This window comes from Vicia villosa, linkage group LG6, assembly GCF_029867415.1.
Source record: "Vicia villosa cultivar HV-30 ecotype Madison, WI linkage group LG6, Vvil1.0, whole genome shotgun sequence".
Lineage (NCBI taxonomy): Eukaryota > Viridiplantae > Streptophyta > Magnoliopsida > Fabales > Fabaceae > Vicia > Vicia villosa.
The window spans coordinates 106,572,266-106,596,793 of record NC_081185.1 but is presented as its reverse complement, the minus strand read 5'-3'; the positions used below and the strand labels follow the sequence as shown (position 1 = coordinate 106,596,793).

The 24,528-nt window shown below is 35.0% G+C and overlaps 2 protein-coding genes across 2 annotated transcripts; one reads left to right on the top strand and one right to left on the bottom strand.

Annotated features, from left to right (window-relative positions):
• Window positions 1-3,530: 3,530 nt before the first annotated feature.
• Window positions 3,531-4,301, top strand: LOC131614295 (uncharacterized). Its single transcript, XM_058885903.1, has one exon. It carries the CDS (start codon window positions 3,531-3,533, stop codon window positions 4,299-4,301), a length of 771 nt encoding a protein of 256 aa, XP_058741886.1.
• Window positions 4,302-17,801: 13,500 nt separating this feature from the next.
• On the bottom strand, window positions 17,802-24,256 carry LOC131614294 (uncharacterized). The gene is made up of 2 exons (XM_058885902.1): window positions 23,907-24,256; window positions 17,802-17,937 (listed from the first exon to the last, which is right to left on the bottom strand). The coding sequence occupies exons 1-2, from the start codon at window positions 24,254-24,256 to the stop codon at window positions 17,802-17,804; spliced, it is 486 nt and encodes a 161-aa protein (XP_058741885.1).
• Between the last annotated feature and the right edge of the window lie 272 nt (window positions 24,257-24,528).

Below are 24,528 nucleotides of genomic sequence, written 5' to 3'. Positions count from 1 at the left end.
AGTCAACCATTAAATGTGGGGGCTCGTGACTCTAGCATTGAGGAAGACGTGTCGCAACATAGAAAAGGTGGGGCCCTATTTGCAAAAAAGGTGACAACTCATATAGCAGCAAAGGGTAAGAAGAAATGTTTGAAGGCAGTAGCATGCAGAGCTAAAAGACCTTTATTGGAACAGTTTAAGTTGGGCCGTAAAAGCAAGTTTATTCTTTCAAGGCCCATAGAAAATTTATGTACCTTGGCCCAACAAAAAGAGTGCGTTTCAGTAAGGTCCAGTGAAGCAACAGTGTCCTCAATTCCTTTGGAACGTAGAAGGAAATCCCTAATCCCTCTTTCTATCCCAAATCCATCTGTATCTAACACAATTTCGGTTCTGCGGGGGAGTAATTCGAGGGCAATCAATAGTCAGCCAGCGGGAAATGAAGGTGATCTTGCTAAAGAGGCTGCGTGTAAGGTGTGGAATGAGATCGTTGAGTTGGGCGTGGTGGGGGACGAGGATGATATGGTTTATGTTGAAGAAATTAGAGCAATGGAGGGTAGAGATCGTAAGGAGAGGAGTTCTCAGCCGGGGGAAAACAATGGAGGTTCACGATGAATTTAGTATCCTATAATATTAGGGGAGGGGGAAATTCGGCAAAAAGAAGAAGAATTAGGGAGTGTCTGCGTAAAGGGGCGGCTGATATTTGCTTCATTCAGGAAACAAAATTTCAGATCATGTCGGAGTTTATTGTTGATTCGCTTTGGGGTGGCCCAGATGTGGGGTGGTCAGCAAAAAATTCTCAGGGACAGTCAGGTGGTATTCTGTTGATGTGGAATAAGGCGATTGTAGAGGCTAATTTCAGTTTCTTAGGAGAAGGTTTCGTGGGCATCTGTGCAATGTTCAAAGGTGTGAAATGTTACTTTGTCTCTGTGTACTCCTCGTGTAACATTACTCTGAAAAGGAGGTTGTGGGAGCAGCTTATTTCTCTTCAAAATAGATGTTCTGATGGTGAATGGTGCCTGGGCGGGGATTTTAATTCTATTCGTTATGCTTCAGAACGTGTTGGGAGGGGCTTGTCATTTAGATCCCAAGAGGCTTCAGAGTTCAATGACTTCATTGATTTGATGATGTTGGAAGATTTACCTACAGGAAGCAGAAAATTCTCGTGGAGCCGTGGTGGAACAAAGTCTTTGAGCAGGATAGATAGATTTTTGTTGTCTGAAGGATTGGTAACTCTCCTTTCTGCTGAGTATCAGGATATAGGTGTGAAGGACATTTCTGATCATAGCCCTGTTTGGTTGATATGTAACAAAACCAACTGGGGCCCTAAACCGTTCTGCACCCTCAATTGCTGGTTAGATCATCCTAAGTTGGTGAGATTTGTGGCTGCTGAGTGGGGTAACATGAATGTATCGGGATCTCGTGCTTTTGTTATTAAGGAAAAGTTTAGAGTCCTTAAGGAAAGTTTGAGAAGGTGGAATAAGGAGGTTTTTGGATGGGTGGACATTAAAATTGATAAAGCAGTTGCAGTGATTAATGAGTGCGATGATTTGGTGATTGATGCAGGGGATGCTCAGGTGCCAGGGGTTGCTTCAGAAAGAGCTAATGCCACTGTGGATTTCTGGAATAATTTATATCGAAGGGAAAGCATTCTCAGACAAAAGTCAAGGGTGAGATGGATCAAGGAAGGAGATTCTAACACAAAATTTTTTCATAATTCATTGAAGATCAGAAGAAGGAGGAATAATCTGGTGGGAATCAATACAAATGAAGGGAGGTTTGAGGAGGTTGAAGGGGTTAAAGAGGCGGTGAGATCCTTCTTTGCAGAAAAATTCCTTCCTTCTGGTTTCTCTCGTCCTCGATTGGATGGGTTAGAGTTCCCGACTTTATCCTATGAGGAGTCTCGTCAATTGGAAGATCCTTTCTCCTTGGAAGAGGTTAAGGGTGTGGTGTGGGAGTGTGATGGGGACAAGTGCCCAGGACCAGACGGCTTCAATTTCAAGTTTTTGAGGAAGTGTTGGGATATCATCGAGAAGGATGTCTTTGACTTTGTTACTGAATTCCATTGCAAGGCTAACCTCCCAAAGGCGCTTTCAGCCACTTTTATTGCTCTTATTCCGAAGTGTGATAACCCCCAGTGGCTGCATGAGTTCAGGCCTATTAGCTTGGTGTCTAGTCTGTACAAAATTCTGGCGAAATTGTTGGCAAACAGGTTAAAAAAGTGCATTGGAAAACTGATTTCCCGGTCTCAGACGGCCTTCGTCCCGGGGAGACAGCTTAATGATGGGGTTTTGGTGTTGAATGAGATTATCGACCTTGCAACAAGAAATGGTCAGGAGTGCTTCATTCTAAAAGTGGATTTTGCTAAAGCGTATGACAATGTATTGTGGGATTTTCTGTTTTATGTCATGCGTAGGAACGGTTTTGGTGAGGTTTGGTTAAAATGGATTAAAGCGAGCATTTGTAATAGCTCTCTCTCTGTGCTCGTAAACGGAAGTCCAACGGCGGAGTTCCCAATGTATAAGGGCCTTAGGCAAGGAGACCCTTTATCTCCTTTCCTTTTTACGTTGGTGGCGGAAGGATTAGCAAAGATGTTGGATAGGGCTGTTTTTTTGGGTCTGTTCAAAGGTTTTCAAGTTAATGAAGATACAAGTTTTCATCTCCTCCAATTCGCAGATGATACGGTGGTCCTAGGTGATGGTTCGTGGCGTAATCTTAGAAGTATCAAAGCTGTTCTGAGGGGTTTCGAGCTAGTGTCGGGGCTGTATGTGAATCTATGCAAAAGCAACATGTATGGTATTCATTTGGATGAGAGTTTTATGCAGGCAGCTTCGTCTTTTCTGTGCTGCGCTAGGGGCAGTATTCCGTTCAATTTCCTAGGTCTTCCGGTGGGTGCGAAACATCGCACAAAAGCGGTTTGGACTCCGGTGATTAATAGAATGAGATCGAGGTTGTGCTTGTGGAAGAGCAAGTTTCTATCGGTAGGAGGTAGGGTGTCCCTGATTAATTCCGTGCTGAACTCTATTCCTATTTTCTACCTGTCCTTTTTTAAAATTCCTAAAGGTGTGTTGAGGGAGCTGATTCGTATCCAAAGAGAATTCCTGTGGTGTGGTGGCGTGGAGAAACCGGGTGTTGCTTGGGTTGGGTGGGAGGATGTTTGCAAAATTAAGAAAGATGGTGGGCTAGGGGTTCGGTGCTTGCAAACGGCAAACGAGGCATTGTTATGCAAATGGAAATGGAGATTCCTTGTCGAAGATGATGTTCTCTGGAGAAAGCTGCTAATTCATAGATATGGTGCATTGGAGACATGCGTCTACAAAGGAGGAAGTATGCATAACACCAAATTAGCTTCACTATGGTGGAGAGATGTTATGACTGTGGGCTCGGTGGCGGGAAATGTTTCGAACTGGTTTTTGGCCTCTATTTTTTGCAGGATTGGCAATGGTGCTAAAGCACTCTTTTGGAGAACAAGATGGATTGGTGGGCAACCGTTGAATGTTTTGTTCTCGTCGCTTTTTTAACTGGCAGCGAATAAGGATGCTACTGTTGGTAACATGGGAGGTTTTGTAAATTCTGTTTGGGTGTGGGACTATGATGGTTTGGGGGATAATCTCAGTGGCGACATGTTGGAGCAATTCGAAGAGCTTGAGAATATTCTAAGATTTGTTGTTCTTAATTCAGATTTACAGGACGAATTTGTTTGGTTCCCTCAAGGGGAAATGTCGTATTCCGTCTCTGGGGGCTACTCGTTGATCAGACGTAATGCGCCTCAACAGTCGCTTAATCCGGTGGAACTGCTAGCCGTAAATCAGATTTGGAAAACTCAGGTGCCGTCGAAGATCCAGGTTTTTGGGTGGAGGTGCATTAAGGATAGAATAGCTACAAGGGAGCAACTTCTAAAAAGGGGGATTTTATCGGGTAGTGATGCGAATGTGTGTGTTTTCTGCAGCTGTGTTGGAGAATCAATCCTGCATCTTCTTATTTTTTGCCCGTTTGCCGCAGAGGTATGGAACCAGGTATGTGTTTGGGCTGACATTGATTTTTTCCAAGAAACTTCCATTTCTGCTCAATTGTTAGCTTGCTCAAATTCTGTTAGAGGCAACATTCCGGTTAAGAAGAGGTTGTTACTGTGGTTGGTTTATGCGTGGTCAATTTGGTGCAAGCGGAATGCGGTTATTTTTAAGAACGAAGCAGCAGTGGCGGTGGAGGTGTTTGAACAAATTCGTCTTTCCTCTTGGCAATGGCATATAATAGGGGTTAATGTTAAGGGCCTTTCGAATTATTATTTGTGGTGTCAAAATCCGTTGGAGTCGATGCTATTGTAATGATTATTGTATACGGGCGAGTACCCCTTGTACTCTGTTTTTGAATGAAATCGTGTACCATTGCTTATCAAAAAAAAAATTGTAAGTACGTTAGGTACATTCCTGCACTTGTAGCATGTTGGTGTTTCCTTGCAGATTTTAAATAACATCTTTAGGTAAGTTTTGCAAATTAAGCATACAATCTCTAAATCGTGGAATTGTAACACTAATAGTAAGCATCATCACAAAATCATGGGATGTACTATTCATGCAGGCAGGACCGACCCAATCTAAACTGAGGCTCTAGGCGAATTTTAATATTAAATTTTATTTATTAGATTTTAAAATTTTATTTCTTTAAACATCAACTTAATTGATAGTTGTGTAAAGGATATTCAATTATGACTAGACAATTTTGAATTGACTATATCTCATTTATTCAATTTTAACCATGAGATTCAAGTCGTTAGACAATTAGACTAAAAAAAGAATATTTATTAATTTTTTTAGTTTAAAAATAATGCACTGTCGGTGTAAAATAATTTTACACATACAACCAATAAAAACTCTTATATTTATCATGTCATTTCAGTATTTTAAAAATAAAATTGAAATTTATTGTAATGCATGTTCCTCATTAATTGATAGTGTAAAACTATTTTACACTTCAGTTCATTTCCTTTTTTTTCTTAATTTTTTCTAATTGATTTTACTTAATATTACTTTTAAATATTTTTACAAGCAAAAGTATATATTAGTATATACTAAAATATGTTACGTTGAATCAATCTTTTTTATATCCAATACTTTTGCTAATTCTCTCTCTAAATTGAAAATCATATAGCCAAAGTTGCACTACCTGACAAATGTAGGCAAATTTTCTGTAATAACCAATATAAAAATCACTACAATACTGTGTATATTACTCCAAGTGCTAATAGAAAAAAATTGGAGGCCCAAGGCGGTTGCCTAGTTGGCCTACACCTTGGGTCGGGCCTGCATGCAGGGAATTTCAACAGTAATAGTAATTTAGAACTACTATGTTGATTCTTCACCTCAAACAACCAGAAAACTGTTACGATGAACATATAATGCTTCCAATTCAGTTTGTATTTACAACATACGGCTTCAGGTACTCTAGTACCCTTACCCTAGCCAGATCATAAGCAAATCATTTCCAATCAGTCCATTGAGTAGGTACTAAATTACGGACTTATTCAGCAAAGTTATCCTATTTTAAGTTAAAATTTAATATGCTTTAAAACGTTTGTTGATGAAGATAAAAAAAATATTTTAAGATTGTCAAAAATCAGAAAGTCGAAAAGCAACAAGAATATTCAATTTGGGCGGTTCACAGATTTATGGATACTAGTAATAGTAAGGGAACAGTTACAAAGATTTCAGATTATCATCTGACTCGTGATAAGGTAAGGAGGGGGAATGTAACATCTCAAAGGGGCGATTATGCTAGCTTTGGGTGTTATACTTTGAATGTGGCAAAGGAGTTGCAAAATTCAGAAATAAGGACCTTCAGGGAGGCATTTGAAAGTAGAAGGAGTTAATGATGGTTGAAAAATCATACTTGTAGGCTTGTTAAATTTCCTAGGCAAAAAGGGGTAATTCGAAACAAGTGGATGCAAGTGGCAAGATCAAGATTTAAGGGTGGCTTGAATTTGATCAATATTATTGATTAGAGTTTCAACATGGTAGAGAACAACAAAGTTGTTGATAGTTAAATTGACATCAATACAGTTTTAAGTCAAGGTAGAGATTATTGAAGTGTGCCTTAAAATCATTGTTGGTGAAGAGAATGAAAACATATTTCGAGATTGTCAAAAACCAGGAAGTCGAAAAGAAGCAAGAACGTCTGGTTTGGGAGGATCGCAGATTTTGGATTTGACCGGTTCAGTTTGCGGATTCGTTATTTATGTTAGAATATTGAATATATATTAAGTTAAAAATAATTTAAATTAATATAAAATATGTTATAAGATATTTATAATATTTTATTCTAATAATTAATGGGTTGTGTTTTGGGCTTGAGTTTTAGTAATTATAAATATGTATTTCTTCAGTGTTTTACATGGTGACAATCTTCGGGTTTATGGTATTCTCAAGGGAAAATTTAGAAAGACAAAAGTTTTGGAAAATCTTTGGAGTTATCTAAGGGGTTTGAGAAATACTTTTAAACACCTTGGATTTGAGCGATTCATATATCGAGAAAATAGTGATAAATTTTTTTAGTATAGTGAATTTGAGAGCTGCTTTCTCTCCAGAGTATTTTTTTTTATCGAATTGGGTAAACAAATCTTTCGTCTTTTCTCGCTTTATTCTATAATAATTTATGTTTATTGGTTATTATTGCTGAAGACCGTTTATTTTATTTGTTGTTGTTCTTTGTCTCACATATCAAAGTATTGATTGAAATTGAACCTTGTCGTTATTTGCAACATGATAGTATGTATGAATGCTACAATTTACAAACAACAAGAAGATGAATCAATTGCATATTTCATTAAGAATTTTAGAAAAAAAGATGAAAAAGTTCAGACTCAAAGTTTAATATGCATCCTCTGTCACTTTGTCAGAGGGTGAAACACATTTGGTAGCCTAATCCGTACAGAGAAACGGAAAGACGATTGAAACATTTGTGTTCAACAGGTTGTCCATAATAATAGTCTCAGAGCCTAGTAAGACAATACAATGTTACACAAAGTTTTGGATCACCCAAATATCCCTACACAAATGTTGAGGGGCAAGCTTAATCAACTAATCTAATCTATAGCAAGTCGATTTTATCAAAGATGAAAAAGGAAAATGTGCCTAAAGAAAAATGAGAGTAGCCAAGGTTACCATGAAATAAGAACTAGCATCCTTTTAAATCACTTTAACGAAAAGTTAAAAACTCAAAAAATAGTAAAAATCATTGCCAACATACTTAAAGGGAAATTGGTATTGAATGATATGGCCAAGTCCAAGACACCTCTCACAACCATCCGCACTAAATCTTAAAAGATGAAGAAGTAGAGAAATTGTTCTATACATAAGATGAAGTCGACTCTATTACTAACTACCAAACAATATCTTGATGATGAAGAGGATTTTGTAGTTGATATCTTGCTCAACGAGGATACATGCAACATCATGGCCGAAATACAAGTTGATAGATTAATCTCTCGTGATTAGGCACCGAATCTCAACAAAAGGAGCTTGAAGGGAATATGTTTATTGAATTTCATGAACGAGCCACTTTAGTCAAGGTCAAGGAAACTTAAGGGTTGTTGTTTATAAATTCCATTCTAGAAGTGATTAAGCATCTAAAGCTATTCCCTTCTAATGGTGCAAGCTTTTCACTATGTTACCGTAGGAATTTCGGAGTTTTATACTATAATAAGTGATATTAAGTTGTTATTACAATTTTTTTCAACTTATAGGTAAAGTTTGTCAAACGTCAAGCGAATATGGTTGCTCACTCGTAAGCGAATACGGCCAATTCTTAGGCTAGGTGTAATATTATGCATGTAATTCCTTCTTGTATTGAACTTTTTATTATGAATGAGAAAAATTAGTTTTGCTTTGGTAAAAAAAAGCATCTAAAGCTATTGTTTATTAAAGTTTCAATTATTGGAAAATGTTCTACCGAGTATTTATGGATAAGGGTTTTGTCTCACTAAATGGTACGTCACTTATAACATTAAAAAAGTCGATAAAAATATAGAGGACTTAATTCAAATCAACATGATAATGTACATTGTAACTCTAATGGTAATGAAAGCAACAATTTCAGGGTGAAAAAGTAAATCTTCATAGTTTTTGCAACAAATGCTTATTTCCAAAATTAGATCCTCTATTACTATATCACAATATTGCAATAGTAGGAACTGTTAGATTTCGAGAGAAATGTTTTCCTTTTAAATCTAACGGTTGGATTCTGTACAGAAGAAAACTTTTAAGTTTGAGGTATTATAGTTCAAAGAGTGATGACAACACATGGAAAGAATACTATTTTAGTGTCATATAACATTTTAGATGTTAAGCCATCAAAGGACTCTCAAATACAAAAAAAATTGTTATTACATATTAATGAAAATATTTTGTAAAGAACATGTGAAATAAGATATTCTGTCAAGATGTGAGATATTTTGTCTCACAATGATTCATGATATATTACTGGAAAGTAAGATGCTAAGTCAGATGTTCTAACATTTTATGAGACATCTTGTCTAGGGGTGGCAAAACGGACCCCGTCCACGGTGAAAGTCCGTTTTGTCCATACTTTTTTTGCGGGGCGGGGGTAAAGTTTTAGGCCCGCTCTCTTTAATTTGTCTGCCCCGTTTTTTTTTGTGGGCATGAGATTTTTCATACAATTTTACTATTTTTAGGCCTAAAATGTTCAATGTCTGCGGGCCTTCCCAGCCTTGCCTTCACTTTTTTGCGGGGCAGGCAAGATTTTAGACCCGCACTCACAAATATGCCCACTCCGCCCCATTTTATCGCGATCTTTTGTGGGGCGGGCCTAAACGGGGAGGACATGCCCGTTTTCCACCCCTAATCTTGTCTCAATATGTTTGTTAGGCGTGCAAGTTTTGTTAGAGTGTATTTCGCGCTTTTATGTTTTGTTTCCTTTTTATTCAATCAAAGACTTGATCTGAAAGTGCGTACTCATTTAAAAATATTTATTCTGTATCCATTTTATAAATATTGGAATTCCTATTTCTATCAATTTCAAATTTAATCAAGACTTTTTTCAATCAAGATTCAAAATAAATATTACGGAGATTGATATTTTATGTGCTTTTTGGATTCCAACAACTTTCACGCCAAAATTTTATCGGGCTTTTAAGCATGAAAATTGTTGCTATTTAAGGAGACATTCTCCTTTGTGTAGACTATGAACTTGGATTGTGTTCCTTGGAGATTTTAATTGTTATTGAGTCTTTGTGTTTTGTTTTGTTATAATTTATTTTTTAGTTATCTTTCTAAGTTAGGAGAATAAATTATATATGTTGTAATTGAGTTTCATCTATTCAAATACTTTGTTATTGTACAAAAACTTGGGTAGAGTGTTTGAATGGAAGTAAGAGGGGTTTTAAATTCAGCGGGAGTCTGTATCGAAGTTCACAACAGGATTAGGAAAAAGGCATTGAAATGGGAGGTTTCAGATAAGACAGCCTTTTCCTTTTGACTACTAAGATTAAATTTCCTTTAATTGGGTAATTCCCCAAGTTGTAAGTGATGTTTCATCAAACTAGGTTAAAAGTTCTTGTGTTATTTAGTTTATGAATTTATCTTTCATGTTACACAAACTTGTTGCCATACACATTGTTCTAACATTGTGTCTAACATATTTCCATTAATAGAACAAAATTTCAACTGGCATCAGAGTAGACACCCTATTCTGGTTGGGTGAGCTCTAGGATTTTCTCTACATTATGTTCAAGATGAATAAATCTAAAGAAGGAGGGTCTATGAATTGACCGCCAATTCTTGATGGTACAGACTATGATTATTGAAAGGCTCACATAGTCACCTTTCTCAAGTCTATGGACAACAAAACATCGAAAGCAATTATAAATGGATGAACTCCTCTAAATGTTACAATTGAAGATACTGAAATGTTGAAGCCTGAGAAGGATTCATCAAAGGAAGAAGATGAATAAGCACTAGGTAACTCTCGTGCCTTTAATGTCATTTATAATGGTGTTAACAAGAATATCTTTAGAATCATTGACACTTGCCTGTGCCAAGGAAGCTTGAGAAATTCTTGAAAATGCTCATGGAGGCACATCCAAAGTTTGTATGTAAAGAGTTTAACTCCTCATAACAAAATTTGAAAATTTGAAGATGAAAGAGGATGAAACTATTATTGAATTTAAAGTCCTCCTCCGTGACGTTGCTAAGAACTCATTTGCCCTTGGTGAAAAGATATCAAAAGAAAAGCTTACCAGAAAAATTCTAAGATCACTTCCTGATGATTTGATTTGAAAATCACAACCATTGAAGAAACACAGGATGTCAGAAAATTAGAAGTGGTGAGTTTATTGAAACTCTACTAACTTTTGAAATAACGGTTAATGATAAATCTGAGAAAAAGAACAAGAATGTCGCGTTCAAAGTTGATGTTAAAGATGATGATAACCAATAAGAAGCTGATACTGATATGATGAAAACTTAACGAATGCATTTATCTCCTATCCTAAAAATTGGCAAGGTAATGAGAAGACTTGGCAAGAGATCAAAGAATAATGTCATAAACAATATAAAAGACAACCAACCTCAAAACTCCAAAGGGTTTAATCCTCAATTCAAAGGAAAATACGGGGAGAAAAAAAAATAAGGGAAAAGGAATCAAATGTCATGAATGTGAAGGATTTGGGCACAATCAGGCCGAATGCACGAATTTTCTTAGGAAATAGAAGAAGGGTTATAATGCCACCTTTTTAAATGATGAGTTAGATGAGGAAGGTGAAACTGAGCAAGCTAACAATGTTGTTGATTTTACAACTAGCATAGGGTCAAAATCAAATGTGTATAACGATGGTGACTGATCCGCTGTCGTGCGCGGATCAGAACGAGTATTTTGAAAACGTAATATAGCGACAATGACTCGAGTCGTATCACAAGGATTCTTGTTTGATATTAACTAATAGAAATCTAATTGGGGGGTTATCGTTTTAGATCGATTTATGAACAATAGAGCAAATAAGTGATTAAAATAAGTGATTATAAAATAAGCTTAAACGACAATTTGCTGATTCGGTTCCTATCTATCATTGATTATTGTAATTCTAACCTCCTAAGCGGATTATCTATTCCTATTAAATTATAATATGCATTGACAAGCGCAATTGATAGTATAAGTTGTATGTTCCTATTATCCGAATTAAGCAAACGGGATTAAGTTTCATAAATTAAGCAAACATGAATTAAACGGACACGATAACGAATTAAGCAAACGATAATTTGATTATAGTTAGGATCATACAACCAATCGAATTAAATCAATATAGTCTATGCAAATCGAATTAAGCAAACAAGAGACATAGAGTAATATTGAAAGGAATAAAACTGAATTATAATTATAATAACCTCAAGGTCGGAACCTGAATACAGCAAATTGTCCCAAAGGAATTAGTTCTCCATGGAATTCGTACAAGCTTGCCTCATAATTTTCTGAATTGTAAAAAACGTGACAATGAACAGTAGCGGCCAGCCCTAGGTAAATGGAAGAAACAAGAATTCGGGTCATAACCCAACTGGGTCAAACAAACATAACCCAGACCCAAAACTAAATAAAACTAATGTTGCAGCTTCAAACGAAATTCTGGAAAATATGCGCTCCGAGTCTGACTTTGACTCCAACACGAAAGTTGTAGCTCTTTCTCTTAGCTTTCTAGAGATTATTAGAACGCCTCAATAGGATTCCCAGAGCTCTAGTTATGGTCATTTTAGTGCAGACTGCTAATGCTGAAAATAAAGTGCGAAAATCAAATTAAACCATAAATAAACTAAATTAGAAAAACATTATAAAACATAAAAGTAAACAAAGAAAATCAAAGAAATGCTTAAGAACAAACATAGGAGAATATGCATTAAAATGCACCGATCAATGACATAAGTGATGAAGAACTTTCTGATGTGAAGGTTCAAGAAACACAAGAAAGGGGGTTTGAATTGGGTTTCAAATATGACAAATTTTTCGTGCAGCCAAAAACAAACTCAACAATGATAAAAATGCTCAATAATTTTAGACTGGTTCACTGTTGACTAAGCTAATCTAGTCCAATCCACATAGTGATTTTGCATTATCAATAAAGACCTAATCCACTAATCAATTAGATTACAACTCAAATACCAACTGTCAATGACTTCTCGAGGCTACTGACTAAACTTGGTCCCCCAAGGAATACAATATAAAATAATAATTGTCAATGACTTATCGAGTCTATATACTAAACTTAGTCCATCAAGGAATATAATCAGAGTTACTACACAAAGTTACTTAATAAATAATCAACTAAAAATCAAATTTAGGTTTGTAAACTCCCCCTGAGTTTTGGAATTTCAAAATTTTCTTAGCTTAAGCATCCAGAGTGAGGTTTGTAAGCTCCCATTGAGTTTAAGACTTAGGAAAAAAAGTGAATAAGCATAAAATTCAATTAAGTATAATAATCTCAACTTAATCCACATATTTGTTTAAATGTTTGGGATTTTTATCATGGGATAAACAATGAATCAAAACCATACACTTTTCTCCCCTTTTTCATCAATCAAAATAATAGATAGATAAAATAGAATAACACCAAAATTGATTAAAAATGACAAGAAATATTCTTTTAATCAGTCAACATTACACATAAGTAATGAAATGGATAAACATAACACGAGAGAAGATGATTCAGGGGATACAATGGCGAAAACAAGAAAAGAGAAGATGATTCAGAGGATACAATGGAGAAAACAAGAAAAGAGATGGTGGAGACAAGTACCACAACTGCTTCTTCGCTTTTTATTTGTAGCATATTTGTAGCAAAGATAATTTCATATTTAGGTACCCATAATCTTATGAGTCATTTAGGGTTAGTTCTGACTGATCTCTTCTGACTTTGTACTTTAGATTTTTTGAAATAAAATTTGGGATTATTCAAGACTTTTGGTATAAATTTTTTGGATCTTGAATTAACCTTACTTTTAGGTTATGAACCTTTCATAACTTTAGACTCTAATGTCTTAGGTTCTGGCTTGTTCAGAACCTTTAACTTTTGAGTCCTTGGCTCTAGTCTGTTCACAACCTTTGACTTATGAGTCCTTAGTTTTGGTTTCTTCAGAACCTTTGACTTTGAAGTACTAGGTTTTGAATTTTCCAGAGCCTTGGACTCTTTAGTTTTTGGTTCCGACTAGTTCAGAACATTTTTCTTATTAGTAGTTGAACAAAATGAGAATATAGCCTTTTTACAACAAACCTAAATCAAGAAGGTTCCATTGGTTTATTCAAGTTTCCGATAAATGGATTATCGAGTTTTTGTGAATAATCAATACCTTTTTCTCTGCTCCAGCTAACACCATAAATCATGGAAGAAAGTTTTATCTTGTTGAAGCCACTTATGAGGAATTTCTAAAGAGCAAGTTCATGCTCATATAGAATTTTATTAGACACGTGAATAATTTGACTTCTTTTTAAATTATCATATTGATTTTAAAGAGATTTAATTCATTTACGTTAGTTACATGGTTTTTGTATTGGCATAATTTGCTAAAACATGGTTCTTAATTGATGTTGAACAAGATGTTGTAACATCCAGTTCTGCTGTCATAACAGGTTTTGTTGTTATGTGTGTGGACAGATGTTGTGACATTCTACACCAAAACATCCCGACATTTTATACTGTTTTTAAATCTTGAAAGATTTGATTGAAAAATATGAGAATCTGGAATATTCACATAATCGTTATTGGCGCAGGCAATCAAGGGATGATTAGGACAAATGTTGATTAGTTAGATTAATCTCTATTTTTAGAAAAGGTTAAATTAATTCCAAGGTCCTTTAAGTTATTTAATTGTAACAGTTTGATCCTTCAAGTTTTTTTGTAACAACTTGGTCCTTTTGGGTGATAACTGCCTCCTTTTTCTCTCATTTTAATCATTTAGAAATGTTGATTGTTGTGTTTTTGGAAGCACTTCATCATTTTTACACCCCTCAAAATAGTTGCATCCATAATTATCACATTTTCTCGGTTAAAAAAGGATAATGATGCACACATTTGATAACATAAAGGACCTAGTTATAGCGAAACTAACATGAAGGACCAAACTGTTACAATTAAATAACTTAAAGGACTTTGGGAGTAATTTAACCTTTAGAAAAAGAATCTTTGAGATTTATTTTAGAAAACTTAAATTTAATATTATTTTTTATTTGTTCCTAATTTGTAAAAAGATCTTACAGCTGTTTCAGAAAAGAGAAGATTAGATTCAAATTGAAGTTCAAGCCCATTCTGCAAGTATCTATAAAAAGGAAACTTGGAAAACCTAGTTTGCAAGATTTCTTGTAAGGAAAACTGTGGGAGCAATAAGGGTTGTTATTTTACGAATTCTTAAAGTTCTTTGTTTTTTCTGTTTATCTGTGTCACTTATGTATCTTCTGATACATTGTGGTGGGCGTGTATTCTCACTCTTGAAGCTTTTAAGCAAGAAAGTTGAGTGTTATTTTTTATTAAAGCCTTTAAGCAAGATCAATTATTATTCTTAATTGAGGTGCTTAGATAAGTATTTTGTTTATTGGAAAGTGTAATCTTTCTACATGGGTTACCTTGGCCACGGGGTGTGTGGTTTTTTATCACTACGGTGATTGGAAGTGGGATGGAAATTTCTCAGGTCTAGATGTCGACTTCTAGGCATAAGTATCATTGGGTAGTGATTAGGCGAGAAGTTGTAGACATGGGTTTAGCTTTGAACTAATACTGCTGATAGTGGACTTCCTTCCTAGCCTGGTAGCCCCTAAATTAGGTGTTGTTTGCACTGAACTAGGTTAACAACTATTGGGTTCTTTATCTTTCTGCATTAAGTTTTCTGTTTGATAATTGTGTTGTAAGTCAGCATACGTTATAACATTTGTCTTGACATGGACAGCGTTCCTTAAGATCTTGAATTAATGTAATGAAATCAGAAATGAGAAAATTTAGAAAATACCTCATCTTTTTCTTCAGAAGCAAAACCAAAACATGAGTCAGATTCTGTGTTTGAAGTTATTGAATCCATCAAAGCTAGATTTGCTTCTTCTTCATCTTTATCAGATTATTCTTATTTGTCAAGTTCATCTCATGTTGCTGTGAGACTCTTCTTGACTTTGTTTCTGAAGCTATTTTTATGAAAGCTTCCTTTCTTTGACTTGTCCTTTTACAGCTCTGAAGAGTCAGCAATAAAGTGACCAAGCTTCTGACAGTTGAATCATCTCTTATGATTATCTTTCTTTTCTCTGGAACTAGATCATCTGAAGCCACTTCTTCTTACTGAGGTTCTTTTGTTCTTCTTTTCCAAGTACTGAAATCTTTTGATAACAAATGCCATCTCTTTATCATCTGAACCCTATTCAGAACCTCATTCATATGTATCTTCTTCAAGGTCACAAACTTGAGAAGATTTGGCAGATTTACCAACATATTTCAAAACAAGAGACTTTGCTTCTTAAAAGGTTTGTCTCCAATAAGCTTCGTCTCATGACTCTGGAGATTACTTATTAGACTTTCAAGAATTAATGTGTTCAAGTCTTTAACTTCTTGAATAACACACACTTTAGGTCTATATTTGATCGGAAGACTCCTAAGAATTTTCTAGACAAGATCAACAATTGTATAACTTTTGTTTAAAACTTGAAGTCCAAATACCATAACTTGAAACCTTGAAAACACGGTTTCAATGTCTTCATCTTCCTTCATCCTGAACAATTCATACTGTTAGACCAAAAGGTTTGCCTTTTCCTTTTTAACTTGTTAATTTCCTTCATAAGTAGCACAAAGTGATTTGAATATGATTTAAGTAGTAGATTTGTCAATGATTTTGATGTACTCAAAGTGAGGTAAATAATCCACTAGAATCCCACACACTCTATGATGTTTTCTGTAGATATTCTTTTTCTCAGGTGTGAGACTCTTTCTATCAATAACCATTCCTACTCCATCAACTGGAATAGAAATGCCATCTTCAAGAATATCCCACAACTCATCATCAATACCTATGATGCGAGTGTACATCATACTCTTCCACCATTCAAATTGAGTAGAATCTCCACTGAAGGTTAGAGGTCTAGCAAAATAGTCATTCTTCTCACAGGTACTAAAATCATGGTTTACACTATGATGACCAGAGTTAACTTTAGATTTAGATCTATCACCAGGCATGTTTTTCTCTTAGGATCTTTTATGTACCACTATTAAGTGTTAAAGCACATATCATGATCTAATGCCAACTGAAGGTGAGAAAAACACAATAATGGGTTGAATCATGTTTTCTTTTTCTTTATGTTCCGAAAGTCTCTTATCAGATTATGAACACAAAGTAGAAAAACTGAATCAGGTTAAATGTTTAGAAACAAATTAAAGTAGTTCAGAGGTAAATAATAAAGACACAAATGATATATCCTGGTTTCTCCCACAAATCATGAGTAGTCTAGTCCTCTTTTATTTCCAAGATATTTTCACTATAACCAAATATGGTCACAAATGCTCAAGCACATAATCAAGAGACTTCTAATTTTCAAACCCTCAAGTAAGAGACTTCTAATGCTCAAGCACATAGGCAAGAGAATTTCATGTGCTTAAGTACACAAGCAAGAAACTTCAGATGCCCATGCTCACAAGCAAGAGACTTCTACAATCTAACTTAGAAATAAAGACTATTTGAGTATTACACTTGATATACAATCAGATGTGTAATCAAAATACAACACAAAAAACTCTAAGACTTAGGAGTTTCTAGAATATACAAGTGTTAAGAAATCCTAAGTTAAACTTTTTCTTTGTTTTGACAGAGTAACAACTCTTTGTTTGTCAAGGTGCAATGTTGTAGTTTTTTCAAATCTCCAGCTTCTTAAATAGAGGAACACAAAAGAGTCGTTGAAGAAGACTTCATGCATAAGGAGTCTTCTAGAGAAACATCATCAAAGACATTGGAAAGCTTCCTGATATGATTAATGTTATTGAGAGGCCATTTGAAATTACTTTACTTAGAGAGGAATTAGTTGTTGCATTCCTTTTGTCTTCTACAGAATTCTACTAAGTCTTCTTGTGATTAAGAGAGGACAAAATGTATTCAAAGTCTGATAGTGACTAGACATAGTCTTCTATATCCTTGAGCTTTGACTGAATCCAAAGTTTAAGTCTTCAGAAGTTGACTTCCTTCAAAATATGATTCTTCAGAGTCTGATATTTAAATTTTGCATCTATTAAGCTTCTATTTAGAAGTTCAATGTAGTATTAGAATTGACTTTTTATCAAAAATTCTAATCTATGTTCTTATACACTTGAAGAAAAGTTAGTATACCCAATTGTTCTTTAAATACTTTGTAATCATCAAAACCTTAGGGATAAGGCACAAACCAATTTTGTTCCAATAAGAACCCCATCCAAGAAAATATACATTCATGGATATGGAGAATGTAATCCACATGGTGACTACATAACCTCTTATCACTTTTAGGGGGAAAAACCCCCGGTCAGAGGAAGATACCACCTTAATAAAGGTGTTATATAGACGTTCTTCGTCATCAAAGATAGACCGTGTCTCGTGTATTTGTATCCACCTGAAAGAGTTTATCTTTGACCTCAGGAACTTCACCATTTTGTTGATCCTCTAAATTCATTATGGCTTCGTTGTCTAAAGATGAAAAATGCCCATAAGTACAAGCTCGTGAATCTGATTCTACCCACCACCTAAATTCATTATCAGTCGGATCACAACCAAAAGTATGTATGTGTGCCCTAATATAAATTCAATCATTCCTCTCTTGCCTAAGTCACCAATGTATTATGGATTAGTTAAAGGTAAAGCTGGAAAAGCAAAGCCTCTGGTAACTTCTTTAAGGTCAATACCACCAAGGGTTTCCTCCTCTTCAGGAACAATATCGGCTTTTAGGTTCCCCATGGAAGCCATACCCAAAATGCTAGCAAAAAAGAAAATAGACAAGATGATAAAAAGCAAATATGGTTACCTTAAAGAGCCCACAACCTTTGATATATGAAGAGATTGAATCATCAAAACTCTGAGAGAGACGTGAGAGAGGAGAAAGGAAATTGTACTCACTAAAAGTACAATAGTTTTGTGTGTTAGTGTGTGTGAGAGAGAGAGAGACTCTATGTATTTCTTTCTAGAACTTATGAATGAACTTTCTCAATGATGGGATTGAGCTATTTATAGAAGACCCCTTGGGACTATGCCAGAAATCCCAACGGTTGTGTCCTTTATTCCATGATCAGAATCAGAGGAGTAGTGGAAGACTTGCCCTCCCTTAAATCGTAGAGGATTCAATTATCCTCACTGACTCCCCCTCTTAGTTAGTTGTAGTGGGTTATATTATCTCCCACACTTATTGGATAAGTGGATAATGGGAATTATTCTAAATAGATGAAAGCCAATTGGGTAGGTAAGGCAACATCATGTGCCATTTTAGGTGACCAATATTTTCACGGGGTAGTTCGCCTCCACTAGTGTATTTTCCCTTCCATATTTTTTCGTGGAATATCCTCTCTTAGGGTCCAAAAAAACTATATCGACACAAAAATCAAAGAAGAAAAAGAAGAAGAAAGACACGGTGGTTCAAATATAGTATTAGGGGATAAGCGCTCCGATATATATATATATATATATATATATATATATATATGTGTGTGTGTGTGTGTGTGTGTGTGTGTGTGTGTGTGTGTGTGTGTGTGTGTGTGTGTGTGTGTGCGCGCAACAGGTGACCCTGCGATCTATAATCAAAAATCAAAGAAGCCCCAAAAGCATAATCAACGACTCAAATATGATCTTAGTCCTATAACAACACTCAAGTACTCTAAAGATATCACATCTTGTCCTAGCAGTCTATGGACACATGGAAACTTTATACTGCGGAAATTTTCAGTTACAACACAAACATTTAATATGCATGTTTGTGAGATCGCCTACTCCTACTCAACGCATCTTCAAACTTTTTTCCGATATGGAGATTTACCTAAATTTTTGAGGAAAAAAAGATGGGTGGTCTCAATATTATTTTAGTCACAATCCTAACTCTATGTCTGGTAGCAAGGACTTGGGGGAAAATTGTTTTTGGTTAGCCAAAATGATCTAATTAGACTGGCTAAATATATGAAAGGCCCAACCCATGACACTTTCATTCAAAACTGATGAACAAGTGGACTCTCACCACGAGGCCTCATATTGGAACCAAGTTATGTGCCCGTCTTAAGCTGCCAGATCCAGTTCAACGATCTCCCTCAGTCCATGTCGCCCACCAACCAGGAGCCATTGTCGATCATCAACTATATATAAGCCTAGTCACGTGTCATTACATGTATATTTTCATTCACTCTTGCAAGTTACATTTCTTTGGCTTCTGTGATGAAATACTAACCTTGCAAATACACCACCTATTCCACGTACCAAAAACTTACATTATAATACGGAAGAGCTTCTACACCAAGTTTCATCAATGCATCATCATTCTTTTGTTTTATGTCAGAATTCATTAATTATTCAATTAATATATATATATATATATATATATATATATATATATATATATATATATATAGAGGAGAGATCAAATTACACCCGAAGAGTTACACCACGAGTTACACTCATTCAATAACTACATTTTGAATTAATATTTTTTAAATTCAACCGTTGGATTGAAACATAATATCATATAGATCATACCTATAAAGTTTGAGCTTAATATAACGTTAATTTTGATGTAATTCAACGACATAGTTAATTTTAATATAACTCTTAGAGTGTAATTTGATCCCTCCTCATATATATATATATATATATATATATATATATATATATATATATATATATATATATATATATATATATATATATATATATATATATATATATATATATATATATATATATATATATATATATATATATATCAAGTTTTTGAAAATAAAATCAAACAAACTAATATTTCAAAAAAACTACTCAACTAACAATTTTTGGGATATTTTCCATGTAGGCGCCGTCTCACACGGCACTTCTATTTTTTCAGTTACCAACAGATTTACATGCAGATTTGGTGTTATCTGCGAATTTACCTGCAAACGAAACATTAAATATTTCCGTAGATAAATTCGTAGATAACACTAAATCCGCAAGAAAATTTACAGGTAACTGAAATAATTAAAAAAAAATATATAGGATGTGCCATCGCAGATAACACCTACGTGAAAAAAAAACCCAACATAGTTAAATGGAATTTTTTTTTTGAAATATGACTTTGTTTTGAATTTTTTTTATATAAAAAAATCTTCAACATTTATATATGAGACGGAGAAAATATATTTTATAAGATTTCTTTGAATTTATTAAATGTCAGAAGACATGTAACTTTTTTACCACCACCTATTTTCCAAACGACTGACTTTAAAACGAGATTCAAATTATTTCCAAAATGAAAATTGAAGTCACGTTAACAGCTCTTCCAAAATAAATTGACATCATAAATACCTCATATTAATCACCAAATAAAATATTCCCAGTAAAAAAGTGTGAAACTGGTGACCACAGCTATTTTCTATTCGGAAGACATGACCTGTCAGAATCTTGTCATACTTGGTGGAGGCAAACTTTGTTTAGACATATTTTTCTTGTGTCATCCTATTATTTTGGAAATAAAGCATTGTTAGTTGGGATCATTGTTCCACACTCTCTCACCTTGACCAACTTAATGTTTAATTTTTCCTAACAGTTAAGTTGAAAAAATAATCATAAGGTTGAAAATATGACACATTTACTTTTGGTATTTTCAATACATACTTGATATGCAAGAGAAGGGATCAAAAGAATGGACAAAAACCAAAAGAAAAAGGTTGTATTATTTACTGTATTATTGCCTAAAACATCTTAGGATTCTTCTCATGAGACCAATATTGAGTCAGAGGCAGTGAGGCATTGAATTAAAATAATGGCCCACTCTGCTCTGTCTCATTGTGGTCGTGGCCAGTTCTTTGGTTAATGCACAAGACAAGACCACACATTTCCCTACCATATTCCTAACGTGCATCTTCTGTTTTTTTTTCATTGATATTGGAAATTTAATTTGTCAAGCATTTATAATTCGGTGGACAATTTTAAAATATATATATATATATATATATATATATATATATATATATATATATATATATATATATATATATATATATAGGGCACGACTCAAGTGAGAACACTTGGTTATTATAAGAAATAAGAACAATGAATCACGACCATCAAATTTTGATTTTGTTGATTTTAATGGACTAGATTGGTTTCTCTTTCTAGGATCCTTAATAAATGAAGTAGGAGAGAGAAAAAAAGATTCACTCATAATCTCCACCATTTATTTTACAATCCAATGGTGCAGATTCATTCTCACATTCTCATATAAATATGTCATTCTCATATGATATGCCCTCTAGGTAGCAATTACTTCATGCTCAAGTATAAAGTTAACTTGACGACCCCTAAAAGATTAATTGTGGGTCGTTCTATGATGATGTTGTATGAATATGAGGCATCTACTGCGAGATACCTAACTTTGATCACTTCTGAACTCTCGTTCAGCCCAAACATTGTCTTGAGAGTTATGTGACCTTTCATATGTACTTGCTCGCCAAAGAACCCAAATAGCAAACCTTGGAACATCTGAAGGTCGTTCGGATAGAACCGGAACTTCTCGAATATGTTGTAGTATAAGACATCTTTTGAGCTTCCCGGATTAATTAGTACCTATTCTATATCCCAATTGTCACACTGCATCGTCATGACCATGAGATCATTATCATGTGTCATACCCCAAAATTTTTCTACCCTTTATCAAAAACTTGATCGGTAAAATAGCAAGTGTATTATTTTTCCTCTGTAGTAATAAAGGAAAAATTTCCTCAATGTCGATCTCAAGGACTGTGTATCAATACAGAGTTCTAATTCTTTATTCAATTAAACAAAAACTTAAATTGGGGTTTTGTTTTGCAATTATAAATTAACAATAAATAAAAATAACATAAAATTGACTAAGTGGTTTTAGCAAATATGAGAGCATGCTAGGGTAAAATGTATGATTTGCCTTGTAATAACCTTGAATCATGATTTCTTCAACAAGTTCATAACCTTTAATTACCGCCCTTTAGATTATTTTCCCCTAATTCCTTAGCTGAAAAACCTTTGAACATTCATCCTAAATTCTAATTCCTTAGCGAATTATGATGAAACCAAACCTTTCTTTTATCAAGAGTTAACCGGTAACTATAGGGTATCCCTATTCTTAGGTGATATCTACTATAGTCTAATCGTACAAAAACCTTAACAACCACGGTCCAACTGATTTTTAACCGTAAATCAATCTTGTTGGTCTGACAAAGAAGGCATAAAAACCTTCTACAATTAAATTGAATAAGAAAACAAATCTATTGATGAAATCAAGAATTCAAAATCATTATAGAATCAAATCAGGGACACCCCCTAACATTGGGGGGTTTAGCTACTCATATTGTTCAAAGAAAAAAAATATAAAATAGAGACATTACAAGAATTGAGATGAAAGTTGATCTTCAATCGCTTCCGTTCATGAAAACCTTCTTCAATCTTCAATCGTATCTTCTTTTCTCGGCCAAAAAGTCCTTTCATTCTTCTTCAAAACTCAATTAAATAGCACACATTCACTTAGGTCGGTTGAAAGTACCCAAAACGCTCTCACAACTTAACCCATGGACAAAATATGAAAAAAATATCATGAAATCAACGTCACATGCTGACATGGGCACCCATGTCAGACTTCTGTCATCTTAAAAGTTAATTTTTTGTCTCAGGCCTCCTAACACAGCCCGTGTCAGCCCCTAAGCTCATAATTTGCCTTTGTTGTCTTCATCAAAGTTGTAGCCATTTTCGTCTGCGAATTTTTCTGCTAGAACCACGTCATTCTGATTTACGAAGTTCTAGTTATGATCAAAATACTACACGTCTGTCACGATGAGAAACATGCTAAAAATTTCCAGATCTGATACTTGCTAACACGGGCCGTGTCAGCCCTCTGACTTTCATCTCTTTTGCATTTTCTTGGCCACGCTTCATCCTGACCGACCGGTGTTAGGTGACACGGGTGGTCGCGCCAGGCCTCCTGTAGCATGATTTTTTACTTCCTTCAAATCTCTGCTTTTTGTACTTTTTCGCATTGATTTGTCTCGATTTATTCATTTGAGCCTGCAAACAGTACAATACACAACCAAAGCATAAAATGTAGAAGAATGAAGTAAAACGCTTGACAATATAAAGCAAAGATGACTAAAATCAACGGTAAATTAACGTGTAAAAAACACTGATCATGTGTCATACCCCAAATTTGTCCTACCCTTTATAAAATCATATGTCTTTTGTATTTCATTATCCTCATATGCACACACCTTCCATTAGGTCATACAATAAATTATGCATCATTAATCTATACCTTGGCATTGGGATCGCGGGCCAGAAAACTAGGGGTTTCTTTTGATTCAAAGTCATCAAGCAATAAGGTGTTCAAGCTTCCTCATTTTCCAAGAGTTTATAAGATTGTTTAAAAGTTCATCAAGAGTTCAAGGTTTCATTGTTTCAAGGGTGATCACAAGTTCATATTCAACTGGTACAAATAAGGTTGGCAGACAGACTCAAACTTGTGGGGCCCACCCGAACCCGCACCCGAGTCTACGTGTGAAAACCCGAGTTGACTGAGTTTGGGTTCGGGTTCGGGTGCAGATTTGAGTAGTGTGAAACTCGTGCCCGAAATCACACCCACTTATATTATATATATATATATATATATATATATATATATATATATTAATATATAAAATTTGTGATTTTCCAAGGAGAATAACTTTTTGCCAAAGCATGATCTTTTGGTACCCAACAACTTTCTTGATTTCCGAGCACAATCCGTTTTGGAACTTGATGCACTTAGAAAATTCAGCACCTTCGCCATCAAAGTGAGGATAGAACTTAATCAACTCAGTGAACTTGGCAGCATACTCAGTAACAGACTTGTCCCCTTGCGTCAACTCTAGGAATTCTATCTCTTTCTTACCCCGAACATCTTCAGGATAGTACTTTCTCAGAAATTCCCTACGGAACATATTCCAATTGATTTTATCACCTGAAGCCTCTAACCTAGCAAGCGTCTCCAACCACCAATCATCAGCTTCCTTGGCCAGCATATGAGTGCCATATCTAACCTTCTGAGCAGGAGTGCAATCCATAACACGGAAGATTCGCTCGATCTCCTTCAACCAATCAAAAGCACCATCAGGGTCATGCGTACCCTTGAACACTGGCGGATTCTCCCTTTGGAAAGTTTCTAAACTACGAGATCCAGCATTTTTGTCAGCATTCGGTTGGTTCTGCATAGCCTAAGCCATTCCTTCCAAAGCAGCAGCTATCACATCATCATTCCTTCCTGCCATAGCGTCACTACAACATAAAAATAATTAGCATAAACAACAATACACGATTGTTAGACTACACTACGACT

Bases quoted from the DNA above. Each gene is read 5' to 3' on its own strand.
- LOC131614295 (XM_058885903.1), top strand. From the start codon at position 3,531: ATGGGAGGTTTTGTAAATTCTGTTTGGGTGTGGGACTATGATGGTTTG.
- LOC131614294 (XM_058885902.1), bottom strand. From the start codon at position 24,256: ATGGATTGCACTCCTGCTCAGAAGGTTAGATATGGCACTCATATGCTG. The intron at 17,938-23,906 runs GTACCAAAAGAT...CTTTTTTGCTAG, and splicing joins GAAATCAAGAAAGTTGTTGG to CATTTTGGGTATGGCTTCCA.